Here is a 23,504-nt window from a genome sequence, read left to right as displayed (position 1 = left end):
CCCACCGGCCGCCCCGTGACATCCCCACCGGCCACCCTGTGACATCCCCACCGGCCGCCCCGTGACAGCCCCACCGGCCACCCTGTGACATCCCCACCGGCCACCCTGTGACATCCCCACCGGCTGCCCTGTGACATCCCCACCGGCCACCCTGTGACATCCCCACCGGCCACCCTGTGACATCCCCACCGGCCACCCTGTGACATCCCCACCGGCCACCCTGTGACATCCCCACCGGCCGCCCCGTGACATCCCCACTGGCCACCCTGTGACATCCCCACCGGCCGCCCCGTGACAGCCCCACCGGCCACCCTGTGACATCCCCACCGGCCACCCTGTGACATCCCCACCGGCTGCCCTGTGACATCCCCACCGGCCACCCTGTGACATCCCCACCGGCTGCCCTGTGACATCCCCACCGGCCACCCTGTGACATCCCCACCGGCCGCCCTGTGACATCCCCACCGGCCACCCGGTGACATCCCCACCAGCTGCCCTGTGACATCCCCACCGGCCACCCTGTGACATCCCCACCAGCCGCCCTGTGACATCCCCACCGGCCACCCTGTGACATCCCCACCGGCCACCCTGTGACATCCCCACCGGCTGCCCTGTGACAGACCTGCTGTCTGTCTGTTGTGGTTTTCCTCTGAAAAATCAAATAACCACATCTCTGACAGATTTTTAAAAAAATACTGTAGTTTGCCTCCCCGTTTCTGATACAATATAAATATGATATTGCATATTAAGAATGGACCCATCTCGAAATGTAGAGTACTGCCGGCAGAAGGTGAAGTAATGAGCTGGTTCATAAAAGCGAGTTTAAATGCTTACCTGTAAAAACAATGCGGTACACATAGACATTGTTTTTTTGGACCAGGCGAGCTACTTTCACCATTCATATAGACCATGCGTCACCTCTGATACCATGAGGCTTGGGGGATTAAAGGAGGATCAAAAATTATCCCCCAAGCTGGCTCCAGAGCATTCAGCAGGTAGGCAAAGCATTGTAAAGGCATACGATAGCTGGGTTGTACTAGCTATGTAAAAGCACCTAAAGATAGATATATCTTTATATTGTGATGAGGTATATTATATTTTATATTATAAATTAATGTCTTTAAAATATATGGATTTAGTGTAGGTCACCACAAATAGAGTAACACTTCACATCTCATTTAAAATGCAAAAGCTTTGCTGAAAATGAGCCAGTGAGGCATCAAGTGCCTTTGCAAAGACAATAAAAACTATTTTGGAAATGCTTTGCTAAGGAACTTCGAAAGCAGGTGCAAATAATACACTCCATGTTCAGAGGCTGATAAGATCTTTCAGAGACTGAGTCTGGAGCCCTGCAGGAAAGTCATGTGATTTTGCAAGCAGGAGAAAAAAAAATGACCAAACAGAAGAGAATCAAACAGACAGAGAGAAGAAAGAGAGAGAGAGAGAGATTCAGTGGAACTTTTACAGTGGCTTTTGAGACTGCAGCATGACAAGCTGGCAAGCCGTTGATACCCCATTTTGAAGATGAACCCTGGTGGGGAAAATTTCTTCGGAAGACGCTGAAATGACTGATGGAAGTATATCAATGTGTGTGCGTGTCCAATAAGCAATGAATCTCTCTCTGAAACCAACAAGAACCTTCATGTTCAGTAACCAATCAACTTTAAGTACCAGAGCTTGGTGAAAATTCATAAATGTTAAATTCTGTGCACAGTATAAGAATTGCCTGATACTGGTGAACTTGGAGGGATGAGTAGTGTGATTGGATTGTGAATCAAAGAACTTTCCTGAACACATACACATTACATGCACTTGCATTTAGAATTAGAAGGGGGTTAAGTTAAGTTAATAATAATAAGTTAAAGTTTGATCCTGTTTTTATGTTTAAAGAAAATTAAAAGCAACGTTTGTTGAATTAACCATTTGACTTCGTGAATTTCTATTGCTGTTAGGTTTTGGGATTCTCTGGGACCATCATAATTTATACACACACACACACACACACACACACACATAGATAGATAGATAGATAGATAGATAGATAGATAGATAGATAGATAGATAGATAGTTAGATAGGTGAGGATCAGCATGGGGCTTGGGTTTCAATATAGTGCAGGTGCGGCGAGGTCAGTGGCGACCCCCTCCCACTTCAGGACCTGTGAGAGTATGTCCCTAGCTGTCTTACCCTAGATATGACTATACTATTCTTGCCCCATTACTCTCAAATTCTATGACTCACTTCTACAACCATGTCCTTCCTGACTTTCTCCTCTACCCTCCCACCTGTATCCACCTATACTTCTTACCTGGCAGTCTATGTTCCACCTCTTTTTCCTCCATCTCCCCCTTCTTCTTCCTCCTCCCACCTTTTTATCAGGCGTCTGTCTGACTTTTGACACTTCTGACTTAGATCTGAAGCCCAAGGCATCAACTGCCTTTTTACTTCATGTGGATGCTGCATGACCTGCTGTGTGACTCAATTTCTACTGCAATGGAGCCCAGCAGCTGGAGATTTTCTTGTTAACCTCCATCTCTATGATTCTGATTGCCTTAGCACTGACGCCAATTGTTTCGTTTTCTGAAGAAAAGGCAAGTTGGTAAGAGACCAACAGATACAGTTCAGTAGAAATAACCATTTTTTCTCTAGTCTGACCAATTACAATGCAAGTAAAGCTTATTAGCTTCACCCCTGAAATCAAAATCATTTACTAAGACATTTTAACAGCAACTGTCACTGCCAAAAACACATTTCCTTGCAAGTGTCAGAAAAACTATTGCTCGGATTAACCTGGTGATCAGTGATTATATCTCAAAATGTGCACACATTTATAATGAACCCATCTTCTGAAAGTGAAAAAGCAAAGCTTTTAAGCATTGGTGCAGGCTCTGTCAGTAATGTTGTAACCTTTATGGAGAAGGGTTTAGGTTCCAGTTCTACTGCAGTATTTGAGCACAAGCCTGAAGTAGCATTTTTGGGGGTGCTGCAGAGTTGGATGCGTTGTCTTTCAGGTGAGGTCATAATCTAATATTCTGCTGTTAATAATGAGTCAGAATACAGAATACAGTTCAAGAATCTGATTGGGTCGTGCTAGAACAATAATATTGCACTGAACGTCACCAAGACCGAGGAGTTCATTGCTAATTTTAGGAAGGGGAGGTTGAGAGACCATGCACCTGTCTGCAGAGGTGCAGAGGATTCGTACTTACATGTTCCTGGGACTCCATGTTCGGAAGACCACTCCTGGAGCCAGCACATTGAGGCAACTATGAAGAAGGCACACCAATGTGGTTACTTTCTTAGAAATCTGAGGAGATTTGACATAGGATCGGCTACTCTATCAAACTTCTACAGGTGCACGATTGGAACATGTACTAACTGGTTACATCACAGCCTGGTTTAGGAATTCAAATGCAAAGGAACACTGAAAGCTCCAGAAGGTAACATACGTGGGCAGGTCCATCACAGGCTCCGACCTTTCATCCGCTGAATGCAGCTATCTGAGGTACTACTTCAAGAAGGCAGCCAACATCATAAAGGATGCCAATCACCCTGGTCACACTGGCACCTTCAGGCAAAATGTGCAGAAGCCTGAAGACCAGCCCCTCTAGGTTCAAGAACAGTTTCTTCCCAATATCTATCAGGCTCTTGAAACTCCTCTTGTTACTCTAATCAGGGACTGCCCTGACTCTATTAAATTATGGTTTGCATTCTTGCAATTACATTTTTCTGCACTGAATAGTAATTTCTTTTGTATTTACTTTTTTTTGTATTTAATTAAGTATACTTTGTAGTTATTTATTTTAAAAGCAATAAATAAAAATTTCAGTGCAATATATCTGACAATAAACTCATGATCATATTCACCACATAAGATTCCATTGCATAAGAGTAATGACCCCTGATGTCCTGTATAATATTCCTTGAGCACCACCAAATAAATAATCCAGATGCTTCACTGTTTATAAGAATTTTTGATGTGTAGAAACCAACTAGCATGTTACAAAAATGTCTTTAATTCTATTCACAGTTTTTAATTGGTTTTGAAGTGCTTGAGAATGGGAAAGATGGTTCATAATTGCAAGTTTTTTTTTGGTTTGAATTCATATATTTTTCTAATGTTAAAAGAAAATATAAAGGTCAAACATAACATTTTTTCTTATACAATCCAAACTTATATAATATGAAAAAAATATTCACACCATGCATGGATATTTAACTTATAACACAATTCACAGCTAGCTACATGTGAAATTATTTCAAATAGATTTTCTGTTCAAGAATTTTTTTGGTCAGCAATTGGTTTCAATTTGTATTGGTTTCTCCAGCCTGAGGTCATTATTAATGGCTCCAAGGGCTCTTTTATAAACTGTGTGCAAACATTTTAATAGATCAATGTCTGATGAAAGAAAGGGTCAAGCCTACACATCCCCTATTTTCTCATTGAATGTGCTTTGTGAAGAGAGCCTCCCAAATACAACATAAAACAGAAGAAATAAGGATAAAGCAAATTTTGAAATGTAAAGACTCTATTTTAGAATCATTAACAAAAGTGGATGTTTTGTACCATTGACTATGTACATTATATGACAATATACATTATTATTAATTATGCATTTTGTTTTAAGTCATATATATTATACAATGTACATGTGCACTGAAAATCTTATTTGCTACAGGCAAACACATACTATGAGATTTAAAAAATACAACTGCATACATTAAATTAAAAGTATAAAATATAATGACAACAAAAGATAATGAATAGTCACAGTTACCAGAGTACAAGAATAAATGTGGCTTTGCAATAGTGCAGACAGTCTTCTTGTGGTGTCAGGTCATTAACTGCTGAAATGTTATGTGTCCTTTTGAAGTACTTATTCACTTTACTAATTTACCTTGCTCTTTCCTTTTATCTGCCATCAGCACATTCCACGCCATCCCAAAACTGATATTGGGATTAAATGGAATGATATTAATCCCAGCAGGGAACTGGATTTTAAGAATCTCTGTTATTAAATGTTAATTAAATCGTAAATCCTAACAAACCTCAGAAAGCAAAAGATCTGAAATCAGAACAGAAAATATGAGAGTTACTTAATAAGCCGGATGAAATTTGTGGAGGGATAAACAGATTTAGGTGAATCCCTATTGCTCAAAGACAGGAAGTATTAGAAGATGAAGAAAGGGGAAAGGGTGGAGAGATCCAATATATCGATATGCCTTCACGACATACAAAAGTACTGAAAGATAAAGCTACATTTAGTACCCTAAAATTTAAGAGTGTCCATGGCTAAGGATCTTGTTTCTTGATCTCCTTGGTGACAGTGTATGCTCATACCCTTCATACAATGGCATGTTGCTGTGTAAATGGTCCTTGGCTGAAATAGATTTCTTTCATTCTTAGCTGGGTCATTATACCATAAGACCGTAAGATGTAGGAGCAGAATTACGCCATTTGCCTCATCAAGTTTGCTTTGCCATTTGAATCATGGCTGATGTACATTTCCTCCATTTTCTTGCCTTCTCTCTGCAACCTTTGACACCCTTACTAATTAAAAACCCATCCACATCCACTTAAAATATATCCACTGAATTGATCTCTACAACCATCTCCATAGAAATGGCTTGAGAGGTTTCTCCTCATCTCTGTTCGAAAGGAACATGGGCGGCACATTTGGCGTAGCAGTTAGTGCAATGCCTTTATAGTGCCAGCGATTGGGGCCAGGGTTCAAATCGCACGCTGTCTGGACATCGTCCCTGTGTCTGCGTGGGTTTTCCCTGGGACTTCAATTTCCTCCCACAATTTGAAACATATTGGGGGTGTAGGCTAATTGGGTGTAAATTAGGTGTCACAGACTCATGGGCTGAAATGGCCTATTACTGTGCTATATGTCTACATTTAAAAAATAAAATAAAAAAAAATATTTTATTCTGAGGCCATGCCATGTGGTCCAAGACTCTTCCACTTTAAGAAACAAATTTTCCACATCAACTCTATGCTTCAATGAGATCCCCCTTATCCTGCTATACTCTAGTGAATACAGGGCAAGAGCCATCATATATTCCTCACACAATAATCTTCTCAACCCTGAGATCATTCTTGTAAACCTCCACTGGACCCTCTCCAACACCAGCAATCCTTCCTTAGATACAGGCCCAAAACTGCTCAGAATATCCAAATGTGATATGACCAATATCTTATAAAGCCTCAGCATTACATTCTTGTTTTTGTATACTGCTATTCTCAAAATGAATGCCAACATTGCAATCGCCTTTCTTATTATGAACTCAACCTTCAAGTTAACCCTTGAGGGAATCCTGCACCAGGACTCCTAGTCCCTTTAAGCATTCACTTTTTGAATTCTCTCCTCATTTAGAAAATTGACAACACCTTTATTCCTTCTACCAAACTGTATTTCATTTGCCACTTCTGTGCCCATTCTCCCATCCTGTCCAAGTACCTCAGCAGACTCCATGCTTCCTCAACTCTATCTGCCTCTTCAGCTATCTGCCATGTGTCTAGTATCTTCCACAGTGAAGACTGGCACAATATATCTTTTCAATTCATCCACTATTTCTTTGTTTCCCATTATCACTTCTCCAGTGTCATTTTCCCATGGTCTAATGTCCACTCATCCCTGTGTTTTATTTCTGATGTATCTAAGAAAATGTTTGGTGTCTTATTTTATCTTATTGCATTTTTAGTTGCATTTTTTTTAAAGCTACCCAATACATTGCCTTTCCACTAATTTTTGCAGTATTGTATGCGCTCTCTTTTTCATTTATGATGTGCTAGTCTTCCCTTGTCATCCATAATGGCCTAACATTTCTTTTAGAATGTGACTTTTTCTATGGGAAGACACAATCCTGTGATTTTTTGAATTATTCCCAGAAATTCCTGCCTTTGCTGCTCAACTGTCTTGCTTGCTTGGGTCGCCTTCCCATCCACTGTGGCCACCTCCACTCTCATGCGTCTGTAGTTACCTTTACTCAACGGTAATACTGATTATCTGATTTACAATCAAAAAGCTAAGGCTAAATCTCATCTGGAAGCATGAGTATATGTAATCACATTAAAAACATACACTTCAAATGAAAATAAGACATAAAAATCACCATGTATCTTCAAATTTCACCGATGAATCAAATACATGATATCTAATTTTTTTCTAAACTTAAATTCGACAAAATATGAGAGAACCATTGAAACTCTGTTGGAGTCTGGATTTTTTTCCATTAGAGTAAGATGGCTCTCTAGCTAACAATGTAGAGAGGGCCACGACCTGTTGTGCAGGTACAGAAAATCTCCCTATGTCTGGTTTAATAACCCCAAAAAGAGCAGTTATTAGATTGGGTCATTGCTCCACCTGAAATACACTTGAAAAGATATTAAAAATTTCTTTCCAATACATTTCTAAAGATGGACAAGACCAAAACATATGTGTCAATGTAGCAATATCAGATTTTCAACTGTCAGACCAGCTTTATGTTATAAAAGATACAAGCCAGCATCAAGCATGATAATAATGTTGTACTTTACATGTTATTCTTAACTGTAGGTTATGCTTCTATACTGCTTAAAATCTCCTCAGATGAAATATCCTCAATTTCTTCAAAGATTTCTTTTCAAACTGTAAAAAAGAGAACTGGCTGTTTAGAAAGGGTGCTCTTTATATACATATAGTGGAATAAAAACTGGGTCTTTTCTTGCTGAACAAACCAAATACAATTTTCAAGCAAAAGTTTTATGCCTTAAGCCAAAGGTTATTTTTTTCCCCACATTTTTCCATTAGCAGCCAATATTTTCATTGTTTCCTGGAGGTGGTTTTTCAACATTCATTGGATATTTTACCTTCCAATTAGACTGCACAGATTGCATCAATTTTTACTCCAATTCAACATTTAGTGGCATAAATCTAACCTATAAATAGATTTGATAGATTTCAGATTTATATTAGATTTCAGAATTTTAAAAAAAATCAGACATATAGCACAGTACCAGGCCATTTCAGCCCATGAGTCGTGCCACCCAATTACACTCAATTAACCTGCAACCCCCAGTATGTTTCAAATGGTAGGAGGAAACTGGAGACTCCGGGAAAACCCATGCAGACATAGGGAGAATGCACCAACTCCTTTCAGAGGGTGCAGGATTCAAACGCTGATCCTGATCGCTAGCGCTGTAACAGCATAGCACTAACCACTAAGTCAGGGGTGTCAAACTCAAATTCATGGAGGGCCAAAATTAAAAACTTGGACTAAGTCGAGGGCCAAACTAAATATTTATTGAAAATTTTCAACAACCTCTGCATGTTTTCTCTTCTTTCAACATATGTAATGTTAAACTTTTTCTTATTAAAATAAATGTTTAATATTAGTTTTGGATAAACCCTTTCCAGAAGCATTAACAAATGAGAAATAAAATATTCAATAAATAATATTTCTCTATAGAGGATTTGTCAAATGTTGCTAGTGTGCTGTCGAATAGTAAAATCTGAGGGCTATTGAGAATGTGGGAGAATAACATGATTCCTGAAACAATCAAATGGGTGACTGATTGTGGGCATGAACTCTAGCAGGGTTATTTGCCATGCCCTTTTTCCATTGGTACAGATATGCTTTGATTTACACACTTTTCAAGTTTTATGCCTAATGAGCTTGTATCCAGGTGCAGGACCATTTTTAACCAGGAATATATTTATCACTGTGACATGAAACTATTGGAAGATCGTTTTATCCTGAGATTAAAGTTCATAATCTTTACTCAGGCCTGTATGCGGGAGGGCGGGGTTTCCGGGCGATCGGGTTGGACAACGACAGTGCGGGGGCATCGGCTCTCGCTGCAAGGCGGCATCTCGGGGGATCAGCGGCCCCATCACCGTGAGTCGCAGGTCGGCCTGCGGCAGGGAGGGGGAGTGGGCAACGTTCCTGGCGAGGTCAGGCCCGAGGCCTCCGGTTCCGGGCGCTGGGAAGTGGCCTTGGCTTCCCCTGACAACGGCCAGGCCCCAAAACCAGAGTCCATGGTGAGACCCTGCAACATAAACAGAGGAGGTGGGGGCGATTAGCGGGCTGACGCCAATGCATTCTGGGATTTGTAGTATTAGCTGTGCATGCGCTATACTGGCGCATGCACAGCTAATACATTTTTGAAATGATCTTGTGGGCCAAATATAATTATATCGCGGGCCAAATTTGGCCCGCGGGCCAGAGTTTGGCATGTGTGCACTAAGTTAATCAGGCCACCCCTATCTACATCAATGGAGCTGCAGTGGAATCGGTATCAAATTTTAAATTCCTTGGTGTTCACATTTCTGATGACTTCACCTGGCCCCTAAATTCCTCCATCCTGATCAAAAGGTGCAACAGCACTTTTACCTCCTGCGGAGCATCAAGAAAGCTCAACTCTGTCCCAGGTTACTGAAGGATTTTTACTACTGTATAATTGACAGCATACTCACCTATGTCAGTGTGGTATACTAACTGTCCCATTTCAGTCCGTAAAGCACTCCAGTGGGTGGTGAAAACTTCCCAGTGGATTAGCGGCACTCTTTTGCCCACCATTGAGAGTATCTATCAGAAACGCTGCCTGGGCAGGATGAAAAACATTATCAAAGATGCATCTCACCCTAACTATAGACTCTTTACTCTCCTTCTATCTGGTAGGTGCTACAGGAGCCTCCATTCTTGAATGTGCAGGCTCAGAAAGAGCTTCCTTCCTGAGGCTGTGACCTTGCTGAACCTTACATCAAAGCGCTGAGCAGTATTGTACCCATATTATACTGTCAGTATGTTTATACTTGTTTGTTTGCTGGAGCACTTGCTTTTTTTCACAGGTGCTCGTAAATAACACTATTTTTTGTACCCCTGGATGCTAATTGAATTTCATTGGTTTTGTATCTGTACTTGGCACAATTATAATAAAGTTGAATCTAATCTAATCTAATGCTAACCATGCCATTTATTGTCAGAGTCCATACTGGACTCCTGTGGGCAAGGCAGAATTACAAATTATTGATAAAGTAATGAAAAACTGTACTCAATTAAAAAAAATGTAAATAGATAAAGAAATGTAAACAAACTGACATTAAAATACAGATAAATTTTTAAAATCAATAAAGTGCAAAAATAAGGGTCCTTAAATGAGTCCCTGATTGAGTTTGCGGTTGAGGAGTCTGATGATGGAGGGGTAGCAGCTGTTCCTGAACCTTTTGGTGTGAATCTTGTAGCACCTATACCTCTATCCTGATGGCAGCAGTGAGAACAGAGCATCTGTTGGGGTGGTGTGGATGATTGATAATTGATGTTACAGCTCTCCAATGTCTCGATGGTAGAGAGGGCTTTGCCTATCATGTCCTGGGTTGTGTCCACTACCTTTTGGAGGGAATTATGCACAGGAGTAAATAGATTATAACAGGTTCAGAGAAGGTAAGTGACAGAAGATGTTCCTATTGTCAGCTGGTAATGGATGTATGACTCTGATTTAAGATCTTGGATATGGAAGAATAGAAGAGGAACAACACCTAATATTCCATTTGGGCAATCTCCAACCAGACATCATTAACATCACCTTCTTGTTTCTATTAAAAACCTCCCCCAGGTCTCCCTCTTTCCCTATCCCTCTGTTTCCTTTCCTTCAGTTCTCCACCCTCTTCCTTTCCCTCTCCATCCAGAGAGCTACCCCCTGCCCTATTACTTCTTAGCATTTTCTCTTGTAATGTCACATCTATATCCATCAATGACATCTTACCAGTAAGCTTGTCCTCCTCCTTTGCTGCTTCATCCCTCCTTTCCTCTCCTCCTCCCACCTTTTTATTCAAACACCTACCTACCTTTTGCTCTTATGTTGACGAAGGGCTCAGGACCGAAACAATGGTTAGCCTTTACTTCCTATAAATGTTACGTGACCTGCTGTGTTTCTCCAGCACCTTTGTGGACTGTAGAACAAAGGAAATATCTCCATTTGGTTTAGACAATGTAAATAAAACTGACCATTAGAAGCAGATTATGTTATTGAGTCTGTTATGTGTTGCCATTGACAAGTCTATGGGGCATGGTCTATCAAATATAAAACTTATTTTGCCCTTTTTAACAAAGGGTCCCAGACCTGAAGCATCAACTTTGGGTTCCTTTCCAAACATGCTGTTTGACCAACAGCAAGTTTCCAGAAATTTATGTTTTATTCCAAACAACTTTATCCTGCATAGTTTCATCCTGTGTATTTTTTTAAATTAAATGCTGCTGAAGATATGTGGCAGATTAAATGTCAATGTCGTATTTGAAAACTTCATGATCTTACTGGTTGGATTCCTGGACCTCACAATGTTCATGTGTTCATGCTTTGCAGGGTTTGTCAATCCAATTGATTTCACATCTAGTGCATTACCTAACAATGTGAGGAGACTCAAGGCCTCAGAACTTAAAGAAAATAACCTTGAAATTTGTGTTTATTCATCAAAAATTCTAATAACAATTTACCAGGCAGGAAGGATATTCAGTTTAATTTTTTCTCTTTCATGGACAAAGAGCGTAATTAAGAATGTATTAGCAATTACCATGATATTAAAATGCTTCTTATACCATTAATTATGAGTCCTACCTTCTTGCAGCAAGTTTAATAGGGAATTAATATGTAAATCCAACAAAAATAGCAGAAAGGAGAGATGCTCTTTGTGCAAAGTAAACAGGAAATTGCTGTCAATCGGCCTGCAGGTTCCAGTGATTCAAAAAACGTGGACTATTTAATCACATGAACTTGCTGCCTGATTTGTGCTTATAACAGTATGATTTATTGAAATCATTGTATTATACAAGTGGTGCTGCACAGAAAAGACCACTCAGGCCTTCATCCCATTCCCTTCCACTCTGTTCATGCAAATTATTCCCTCCTGAAATTCCTAATTGATTCTATTTCCTCTACCCCGAGAGTCAGTGAGAATGCCTTTACTTGGCAATAGTTGGCCTAGTGGAAATAATATATAGATGGCCTTAAATAATAATTAATTTTTATCATATAGTTACAGATCCAACAGCCAACCTTATTCAACTCAAAGATACTGCTGAAATTCATCCACAGTGATGGCATTCATAATTCAGTGAGGCTGAATTTTGCAAGTGGTGTGCAATACTCAACCACTACTAAATATATATATTTAACACGAGTGACTGTTGATGAAATTCTATTTCATACCCTTACACGTGGATGTTACTGACTGAGAAGAGAAATCACTGGAAACATAAATAGAAATGGTGTCTGTTTCCATCTGTGTTCTACCAGATTTGTTAAGGCACTAAATCAGAGCATTTTGTTCATCAGGTGTGACAATTATTCTCTTTCAAGTGCCTATATGGTTTAATAGAACATAGAAATCTACAACAAAGTACAGGGCCTTCGGTCAACAATATTATGCCAACCTAATAGCCTTTTCTAACAATTGCCAAGAGTGTCCCCACTGAATAACCCTCCATTTTTTTCTCACATCCATTACTTATCTAACATCCATTACTTATCTAACAATCTCTTTAAATATCCTAGTGTACCTGCCTCCACCACTTTCTGTGTGAAAAACATACCTCTTACATCCCTCCGTACTTACTCTCAAGCCATTTCATCCCTGGAAAAAGCCTCTGCATAATCACTGCCTCTCATTATCTTATACACCTCGATCAGTTCACCCCTCATCCTCTGTCACTCCAAGGAGCAAACAACTGGACCAAATTAGCACAAAGCTTTCTTTTTTTTTAATTTTAAACTTTATTTAAGATTTTATAACATGAATAAAATAGAAGATTACATTTAAAAAGAATAAAAGTAAGATAATAAAATTACAGTACCACATCGGTAAACTAAATAAACTACCCCCCCAATAATTATTACACAACATTAATAACCTAACTTAAAATTAGTCTTACCCCCCCCCCAAAAATAAAGAGTGAAGAGTTAATAAAGTACAAAGCTTTCATTTTGAAATTAATGCTTGACTCTAAGTTTCCACCAATCCTGCAGTGAGTTCTCAATCCAAACTATCTCTGCACAAGGAAAAAAAAAGTTCCCTTTTAAACTATTTGTACTTTCTGGCCAAAATGTACACCAGTGCAGTCCAGTCCTTGGAGCATAAACAGTGGAAGCAGATTTCCCCCCCTCCCCCCTTTACTTGTCTAAACATGACATTATTTTGTACTCCAATGGCCAATGTAGATGGCAGCAATGAATTCAGGGGATCAGTTAGCATCCATGGAAATAAATGGGCGGTCAGTGTTTCATGTCAAAACCTTGCTTCTTGTCCTGAGGCAGGGTTTTGACCCAAAAGTTGACTCTCTATTTCTCACCTGACCCATTGAGTTCCTCCAGTGGTTTGTGTTTGTTTTGGTTCAGATCAAATTTAAAAAAAGGTAAAGGTTCCATTATTGTCACAGAATACTACATTTTAGAATGCAACATACATGAAATTCTTTAATTTTTGTTTACCATAAAACAGACAGAGAGTCACCATTTTGTCCAGCACCCCTCATAGAAACCTACTGCACCTGGTGTTCCGAGGCTGTCTCTCCTCCAAACACTGACCAGTCCTGACCCTGCTTAGCTTCCAAGATCAGACAATCTCAGGCATATTCAGGCTATTAAGTGCAGTCGATTCAGGCTGTGAGGCGTTGCCCAACATTACAATGATTCCACCATTACAGTTTTGTTGGGTTTTCAAATCTGTATAGCCATTCCTATTAATCATTTGCATTTTAGCAGAGCTGAGAGAGAAAAAAAAATTGAAAGTACTTTCTACTTTGAAATATTTCCTCATGCCTTCACTCATTGAAGACCGATAAAATAGTTCTAATTTCAGATTCAAATTTCAGATTTATTGTCAGAGTGCATGCATGACATCACAAACAACTTTGAGATTCTTTTTTTCCTGTATGCAAGGCAGAATTACCACTTATTGGCAGTGCAAAAACAAATGACTCAACATACACATGTAAGCAAATAAAGAAATGTAAATAAACTGAATGTGAAATAAAGAGAAACACAATCTATAAAATACACTCATCCTTAAATTATTGCCTGATTGAGTTATTGAGGAGTCAGATGGTGGAGGGGTAGCAGCTGTTCCTGAATGTGGTGGTGCGAGTCTTGTGGCACCTATACTTCTTTCTTAATGGCTGCAGCGAGAACAGAGCATGTGCAAGGTGGTGTGGATCCTTGATAATTGCTGCTGCTCTCCAGTGGTAGTGTTCTCTGTAGATATTCTCGATGTTGGGGAGGATTTTGCCTGTGATGTCATATCAAACCTTGGCAAACTCCTGAGGAAGTAGATCCGATGACGTGCTTTCTTCATTATGTATTATTAGTTTGTTGGGTCAAGGAAAGATCCTCTGAGATAAGTGACCCCTAAGAACTTAAATTTTCTCACCCTTTCTTTATTACCTTTTTTTTTAGCCTTCTACATTTTAAAGGGGTTCACTTATCGTTTTACATTATAAATGCTGAAATAAGTGTGTTGAAGTAGTTGAACATTTTGCTTTCCAAAACTTTAATATTGAGTTTTGGGCTATTAGTGTGAAATATCATTTATATAGAATCTAAGAACACATGAAGACACCAAATTAAAATGTAAGACTGATATAAAAATGTGCCTTATAGTATTAAAGATGACTATCCACTTTATAATATAACTCCTGTCATCCAAAATTTAAACAGGCAAATTCAAGCAAACTGGCAAAAAAATTGAGAAAAAATTTATTAGATAAAAAATACAAATAGTAAGTTTAAATTTTGCGTGCCTCGCTGTTAGTTCACCAATCCATGCAACACAGAATCTCAATGAACCAGAAAATATTCATCTGGCATCTACTAATCCCCACAGTTGCTGGATACCAGGGGTTTTAATACATCACAACAATAAATGTCACTCATTATTTTGGTGTTAGGGTTTTATTGTTGCATAATTATCTGGGTATTTTCGCACACCAAATCAGATGTAGCAAATTAATTTTGACTTAAGTTTATCCCGTTAATCAGAGTGTATCTGCTTAATTGAAGTCAATCAACTTTTGTTTTCATTTCAGGTAGTTTCCAGATAAGATACAAATTGGATGGTGACGGAGAATCTGTTTTCATTGGTATCAATAACAGAAACTGGGCAAATGGCCAGCTACACAGTATTAAAATCGATCGAGAAGAGAAGGATATCTACATTCAGGTAACACATACTATTTGTAGTGAAATTAAAAATAGAAAAAGCTGGAAAACCTCAGCTGATCATGCAGCTTCTGTGAAAGAAGAGCAGTTGGTGGTTCTAATGCTTCATCAGAACTGAGAAAAAAAAGACAAGGAGCTAGTTCAGGTGATAGAAAAGAAGAGTCAAACCTGTTTTTTTTTCAGCTTCACATTACAGTTCTGAAACATATTTTTCACTAGAGAAACACAAGAACTGCAAGTGCTGGAACCTTGAACAAGCAATGAGAAGGTGGATGGGCTCATCAGGTCAGGCAGCATCCACAGAAAAATGCCTCAATAAAGGATCCTGATCTGTAATGTTGAATGTCCATCTCCTCTCCATTGATGCCACCGACTACTGAGTCCCTTTAGCTTCTCATTATTTTTCTTTCAACAATTGCAGCCTGAGCTTAGAACCATAGAACTTTGCAGCACCGAATACAGGCCCTACAACCCTTCTATTCTGTGCCAAACTATTATTCTACCTAATCCCTCTGACCTGCACCCGGACAATAGATCTCCATACACCTCCTGTCCTTGGACCTGCAGAAATATTTCTCAAATTTCACCAATTCAGCTGGCAGCTTGTTCCGCACACCCTTTTCTCTCTGCGTGAAGACGTTACCTCTAATATTTCCCCTAAACGTTTCCCCCTTTCACCCTTAACCCATGTCCTCTGATTTGTATCTTGCCTGACCTAAGTCAAGAAAGCCTACTTGCATTTACTCTCAAAATCCTTCATAATTTTGTATATCTCTATCAAATCTCCCCTTATTCTTCTATGGTCCAAGGAATAAAGTACTATCTGTTTTACTTTTCCCTTTAACTCAGTTGCTGAAGTCCGGGTAACATCCTAGTAAATCTTCCTTGCCGCTTTCTATCTTATTGATATCTTTCCTGTAGTTAGGTGACCAAGATTGCACACCATACTCCAAATATGGGCTCACCAAATTTGACCTGATGTTATTCCCAGAATCTTCTGTTTCTATTTCAGATTTACAGGATCTGCAGTTTGTTTTTGCATAAAATTTTCACATTAATAGTAGACTATTTTAAAAAAAAGAAAAGTGAATGATGGAGGTTTTTTTGCAAATAATGAAAGGTATTCATTTTGTCAACGATATAATCTCCGGATCCTGCATGTTTGATTGACAGCTTGGAGTAGTGTATTGAAAGCATATTGAACACACAGAGATTGTAACTTGAGATGTAATGAAAGGTAGAGTATTAACACAAGTCTGCCAATCCATCTTCCTTCCTTCATTTATCATGAGTATGGACATTTTTCTCAGACACCAAGATTGCCTTGAAACCTTTCCTTTATAATCTAGAGTATAAGGGATAGAGTTTAAAAAAAACTGCCTGAGGAACTCAGCAAGTAGAAGGGATTATCAGCATTTGTGGTCAAAACTCTGAGAGTGCTGAGTGAAGATTGCCAGGAGATGGAGGAGTTTCCATTCAAACTTCCAATTTCACTAACTCCTACTTCTTGTGTTTCTTCTCTTTCTTTCTGACCCACCTGCAGTCTGTCCATGTTTGTTCCTTTTTGCATACTCCCTCCTGCCACATTACCCATTTTCATCACTCTCTCCCTTTTTCTTCCATCTACTTGCTAACCATATATCTCACCTATGAGACCCCCTCCACCATCTGGTTCTATTTGCTCTGGTTCCCATTATCACTTTCCAGCCATTCAATTCCAGCACTGATGGCTTCTATGTGCAAATCACCACTTCCTTCTCCTTACTATCTTCCATCCTAGCCCCTTCTGCTCTTTTTTTCTCTTAGATTTCCACCTTTCACTGCCTTCCAACTCCAACTCCACCATCTTCATCACCAGACCCTACTCCTTTATCATCGTTCATCATTTCTTGGTCCACCTATCACCTAGTGGCTCATTGCACACATCTCTGTGTAAGATTGACCAATTCTACTCTTACCCCCAACTCCCACATATACTATTATAGCTGCTGAATTTCCCCCAATTTTCTTTATAACATGAACTTCAGAAGTTGAAAAAAATCAGACACTGCCAAGCCATAGTTGTTGGGACTTCTCTCTTTGAGATTCAGAATAAATGAGAAGACATCTCTTTTCTTCAGATTGGAGAGGATGATGATTTGACACATCCAATATTAGTTTTTTTTTAAATCCAGAGAATAAGCATAGAGCTCATGAAAGAAAATGGATAACTTAGTGCTTGAAAAATCCCAATTCTAATCTTTTTTTTGTTGATGAGTTAATGAAGTGCGTATCTTTTAAATGGTATTAAATCACAAAATTCTGTAGACACTGTGGTTGAAGTAAAAAATACAAAATGCTGTAGAAACTCAGCAGGTCAAATGGCAAGGATACAGAACCGATATTTTGGATTTGAGCCCTTCATCAAAGTATGAGAAAATACCGGCAAGCTTCTGAACAAAAGAGTTGGGGGGTAGGGGGGTGGCAAAGGCAGGAGATGATGGGTAGAGAAATGAGGGAGGGGACAGCAGCAATGAGGAGGAGGAGGGATGGCAGGCTATGAGAGTGAAAGAACTGCAAGGACAGGAAAGGAGGAGAGGGGAAAGAAAGGGCAAGCAGGTTTAATGGAAAGCAGTAAAGAGAGTGTTCATGCTATGTGGCTGGAAATTGCGCAGATGGAATATAAGGTGTTGTTCCCCCAATCTGCAGGTGGTCAGGGTTGGACAGTACATAAGGCCATGGACAGACATGTGAGCACAGGTGTGTGACCTGGAATTGAAAGGGTTGGCCACTGGGAGGTCGCTGTGGTTGTGAACGGAGCAGAAGTGCTGAGTGAACCGATCACCCAGTTTGCAACTGGTCTCCTTGATGCAGAAAATGCCACAAAAGGTGCACCAGATGCATGAAATAAGCCCTCTGGATGTAAAAGTGAAGTGTTGCTTCATGTGAAAGGCTTGTTTCGGGGCCCCAAACCATGGTGAGGGAGGAGATGTGGGTGTAAATGTTGGACCTCCTGCAGGCACAGGAGAAGGTGTCAGGGGTGTGATGAGTAGGGAGGGATGAGTGCATGAGGGAATCCCAGAGGGAATGGTTCCTGTGGAAGGCCAAGGGAGAGGATAAGGAAAAATGTGTCTGTGATGGGATCCTTTAGTTAGTGTGGAAATTCCGGCAGATATGTGTTGGATGCAGAGGCTGGTGGGGTGGTAGGTGAGAATGAGGGAGATTTTATGTTTGTTGCATTTGGGTGCAGAGGGGACCAGGGCAGATGAGCGGGAGATGGAGAAGATGCAAGTGAGAGCTGAGTTGATGGTGGTGGAGGGGAAGTCATGTTTGTGGAAGAAGGCAGACATTTTGGAAGATCTGGACTGGAAGACCTCATCTTGGGAACAAATGTGACAGAGATGGAGAAATTGAGAGAAGGGGATAGAATCCCTTCAGGGGACAGGGTCTGAGGAAGTGTAGTCAAGATTGTTGTGGGAGTTAGTGAGTTGGTGGAATGCTTGTCTCCCAAGATGGAGACAGAGAGATCCAGAAAGGAAAGAGTGTTGTGAGAGATGGACCAGGTGAGTTTGAGATTAGAATGGAAGTAGTGAATGCACTTCACAAGCTCATCACAGGGCATGAGGCAGCCCCGATGTAGTCATCACAGGAAATAACAAAATAGGTTATGTCTAAAAAACATCATGTGATAGGAAGATTTTCAGATGGTTTTCATGATCAGCAGCCCAAAATCCATGAAACACACCCAAAATTTTCCGGAAGCAATATCTTCATTGTCCAGAGTTTTTCCTTGCTTTCAGAAATAAATATCTCTGCTTGTGGTAGATAGCATCAGGAAACAAAAGGAAGGTATCAAATATTATTTCAGGCTTTAAATGGACAGAATGTGACCTTTGGAATTACAGACTGTCAAACAAATATCTAAAATGGGAAGTGGAATTATTTTATTTCAGAATTAATGTTAATATATTCATGATACTGTGGCATTATGTGAGACAGGACATGATGGAAAGGATATGCATGAAATCTTTAAGGATGTTGTGGAGCAAGAGGATAATAGTGACACAAGCAATCTTGTATATTTTGACATTTGAAAAGCTTTTAATGAAGGTTTATGCAAGAAACTAAATTAGAGCTCTTGATATTAAGAATAAGGATATAAATGTCAAAGTTTTTGAGAGACATAGAGAAAACAGACCCTTCAGTCCAATGAGTCGATGATAACTATTTACAAGCATAGAGATTCATATCAGTCTGTATGAATGAATGAATGAGAGTTTGTTGTCAAATACATTAAGTGCAATGTATAAAGGCAATGAAAGTCTTACTTGCTCCAGCTTTCCAGTTACATAAAAGACACCAATGCAAATTAAATAAATTAACACAGCATGAAGAGGAAAAAAAGGTAATAAAAATAAAAGGAAGAGAGAAAAAATACATATATATTAACTATTCACAGTTTATTGGCTGAAAATGCCAAAATGTTTTCTCTGAGTTGTGCAGACAGAGTTTAGATGGTTTTGCATTGGTATTACAGTTTAGGTGACACAGGAAGGTTCAAAGCTTAAGAGCTTAATAATTGTTGGAAAGAAATTATTCTTGAACCTAAAGGTGGTGGAGTTCAGGCTTCTGTACCTTCTAACCAAAGGTAGCAGTGAGAAGAGAGCATGGTGAGAAGTAGAATCAGTTTATGGTCATTTACATAAACACTAACATACAGACACTGAAATTCTAGCTTCAGTTATACAGGAATATAAAATATCCCAAAAACAGTAAGTATAAAACAGGGTGTAATTGGGTGGTATGGGCTCGTGGGCCGAAAGGGCCTGTTACCATGCTGAACATATGTCCTTTATTTAGTGTGTTTAGAACACCTGACTGCAGAGAAATTTGCAGGATAACTGAGTGGATAATAGCTATTTACTTTTTAAATTTTTTTAAAATTTTTCACACTATGAACCATATTAATCAAAATACACAAAAACATTTCCTTTTTGAATATACATAGTGTCATTTTCTCCCCTTTTCCCCCCTCCCTTCCCGCCCTCCTTCCCAGCCCCCTCCAAACCCATTAAACATTCAACATATACAATTCAATAAACCCATTAAACAATGTCATCACGCAATGAAAATAAACAAGAAAATTGTGTCATCTACTTCTACACATTGGGTCAGTTCATTTCATCTTCTTCTCATTCTATCATTTAAGGGGTGGAGATCTGCGGTAGGCCCTCTCTGTTGTGTTCCATGTATGGTTCCCAAATTTGTTCGAATACTGTGACTTTATTTTTTAAATTATATGTTATTTTTTCCAAAGGAATACATTTATTCATTTCTATTTACCATTGCTGTACTCTCAGGCTCTCTTCTGATTTCCAAGTTGACATTTTACATTTTTTTGCTATCATAATAAATCTTTTTTGCACTTCATCCAGTTTAAGGCCTAATTCTTTACTTCTTATATTACTTAGAAGAAAGATCTCTGGATTTTTGGTATGTTGCTTTTTTAGATTTTATTAAATGTCTGATTTAGATCTTCCCACAATTTTTTCACTTTCTCACATGCCCAAATTGCATGTACTGTTGTTCCCGTTTCCTTCTTACAGCGAAAACATCTATCTGATAATGTTGGATCCCATTTATTTAACTTTTGGGGCATGATATATAGCCTGTGTAACCAATTATATTGTATCATGCGTGACCTCGTATTTATTATATTTCTCAAAGTTCTGGAGCATAGCTTTTCCCATATTTCATTTTTTTATCTTTATATTTAGATCTTGTTCCCACTTTTGTTTGGGTTTATAGCTTATTTCATAATTTTCTTTCTCTTACAGCTTGATGTACATGTTTGTTATAAATCTTTTAATTATCATTGTGTCTGTAATCACATATTCAAAGCTGCTTCCTTCTGGTAATCTCAGTCTGCTTCCCGATTTGTCCTTTAAGTAGGTTTTCAGTTGGTGTATGCAAACATTGTACTGTGAGTTATTCCATATTTGTACTTCATTTGTTCAAATGATAATAAATTAATTCCCAAAAAACAATTTTCTATTCTTTTAATTTCTTTTCTCTTCCATTCTATAAAGGAAGGGTTATCTATTGTGAAAAGGATTAGTTGATTTTGCGTCAATAATAATTTTGGTAGTTGGTAATTTGTTTTTTTCCTTTCTACGAGAATCTTCTTCCAAATGTTGAGCAGATGGTGCAGTACTGGTGAACTTCTTTGTTGCACCAGTTTTTCATCCCACTTATAAAGTATATGTTCTCCCCTATTTTATCTAGCTCTATCTTGGACCAATCTGGTTTTTCCATTTTTTGATAAAAATCTGATAGATATCTTAATTGTGCTACTCTATAATAATTTTTAAAGTTTGGTAGCTGCAAACCACCTTGTTTGTAACATTCTGTTAATTTATCTAGCGCTATCCTCAGTTTCCCCCCTTTCTATAAGAATTTCCTTATTATTCTTTTTAGTTCATTGAAGAATTACTCTGTTAAGGGAATTGGTAACAATTGAAATAGGTACTGTATCCTTGGGAAGATACTCATTTTAATGCATTTACTCTTCCTATCAGTGTTAGTGGTAAATATTTCCAATATTCTAAGTCATCTTGTAATTTCTTCATTAATGGCTGATAATTTAATTTGTATAGATGGCCTAGATTATTATCTAGTCTAATACCAAGGTATTGGATTGCTTGTGTTTGCCATTTAAATGGTGATTATTTTTTTAAACTTTGTGTAATCTGCATTATTCATTGGCATCGCTTCTCTTTTATTTGCATTAATCTTGTACCCCGATATTTCTCCATATTCCTTCAATTTCTTATGTAATTATTTATTTCAAAGTTCTGTTAAGTATACTATGATGTCATCTGCAAATAGACTGATTTTATATTCCTTCTCTTTTATTTTTATCTCTTTTATTTTCTTTTCTCTTCTTATCAGTTCTGCCAATGGTTCTTTTGCTAACCCAAACAGTGAGGGAGATAGTGGGCATCCCTGCCTAGTTGATCTGCTTAAATTAAATAGGTTCGATATATAGTCATTTACTGTTACCTTCGCCATTGGACCCTTATATAATGCTTTAATCCAATTAGTACCTCTGTATTACTTTGAATAAATAATTCCATTCTACCCTGTCAAAGGCTTTCTCGGCATCTAAAGCAACAGCCACTGTTGGTGTCTTATTTCCTTATACTGCATGGATTAAGTTAATGAACTTACAAACATTGTCCGTTGTTCGTCTTTTCTTAATAAATACAGTTTGATCTAGTTTTACTATTTTTGGTACACAGTCGGCCAATCTGTTTGCTAATACTTTTGCTATTATCTTATAATCTGAGTTAAGTAGAGATATTGGTCTATATGATGCTGGTGTTAGTGGATCTTTCCCCGTCTTTGGTATTACTGTAATTATTGCTGTTTTCCATGAGTCTGGCAAGGTTCATTACTTCCAGGAGAGGAGGAATTAGTAACTCTTTTTGTTTTATAGAATTCTATTGGGAGTCTGTCCTCCCCAGGCGTTTTATTGTTCGGTAGCTGTTTTAATATATCTTGTTTTTCCTCTATTTCAAATGGTTTTATCAATTTGTTTTGCTTCTCTTCTTGCAATTTCGGTAGTTCAATTTTAGCTAGAAACTCATCTATTTTGTCTTCTTTCCCTTCATTCTCAGTTCAGTATAATCGCTCATAGAATTCCTTAAAGTTTTCATTGATCTCTGTTGGGTTATATGTAATTTGTTTGTCCTTTTTCCTTGATGCCAATACCATTCTTTTAGCTTGTTCTGTTTTAAGCTGCCAAGCTAGTATTTTGTGCGTTTTTTCTCCTAGCTCATATTACTTCTGCTTTATTTTTTTTTTGTCTGCCAATTCTCTTCCTTTTGTGGTATCTTCCCTTGTTGCTAGTTCTTTTTCTGTACTTACTATTTCCCTTTCCAGCTGTTCTATTTCCCGTTTGTAGTCCTTCTTCATCTTAGTTACACAACTTATTATCTGCCCTCTGATGAAGGCTTTCATTGCATCCCATAATATAAATTTGTCTTTCACTGATTCTGAATTTATTTCAAAGTACATTTTAATTTGGCGCTCAATAAATTCTCTAAAATCCTGTCTTTTAAGTAGCATGGAGTTTAATCTCCATCTGTATGTTCTTGGTGGGATGTCCTCCAGTTCTATTGCTAATAACAGGGGTGAGTGATCAGATAACAATCTAACTTTATATTCCGTTTTCCTAACTCTCCCTTGGATATGGGCTGACAACAGGAACTGGTCAGTCCTTGAGTATGTTTTATGTCTACTCGAATAATATGAGTATTCCTTCTCCTTTG

General features: G+C 38.6%; 1 protein-coding gene across 5 annotated transcripts in view; it reads left to right on the top strand.

Annotated features, from left to right (window-relative positions):
• LOC138761905 (contactin-associated protein-like 5) overlaps positions 1 to 23,504 on the top strand; it is an 857,011-nt gene that overhangs the window by 655,170 nt on the left and 178,337 nt on the right. For all 5 annotated transcript variants that reach the window (XM_069934856.1, XM_069934855.1, XM_069934854.1 and 2 more), the window contains exon 20: positions 15,060 to 15,193. In XM_069934856.1, the coding sequence (XP_069790957.1) occupies positions 15,060 to 15,193 (134 nt within the window). The remainder of the gene's footprint in view (positions 1 to 15,059; positions 15,194 to 23,504) is intronic.

This window comes from Narcine bancroftii, chromosome 4 (assembly GCF_036971445.1).
Source record: "Narcine bancroftii isolate sNarBan1 chromosome 4, sNarBan1.hap1, whole genome shotgun sequence".
NCBI classification, from domain to species: domain Eukaryota; kingdom Metazoa; phylum Chordata; class Chondrichthyes; order Torpediniformes; family Narcinidae; genus Narcine; species Narcine bancroftii.
Note: the sequence above shows the minus strand (reverse complement) of the source record. Positions and strands in the feature narration are given on the sequence as shown.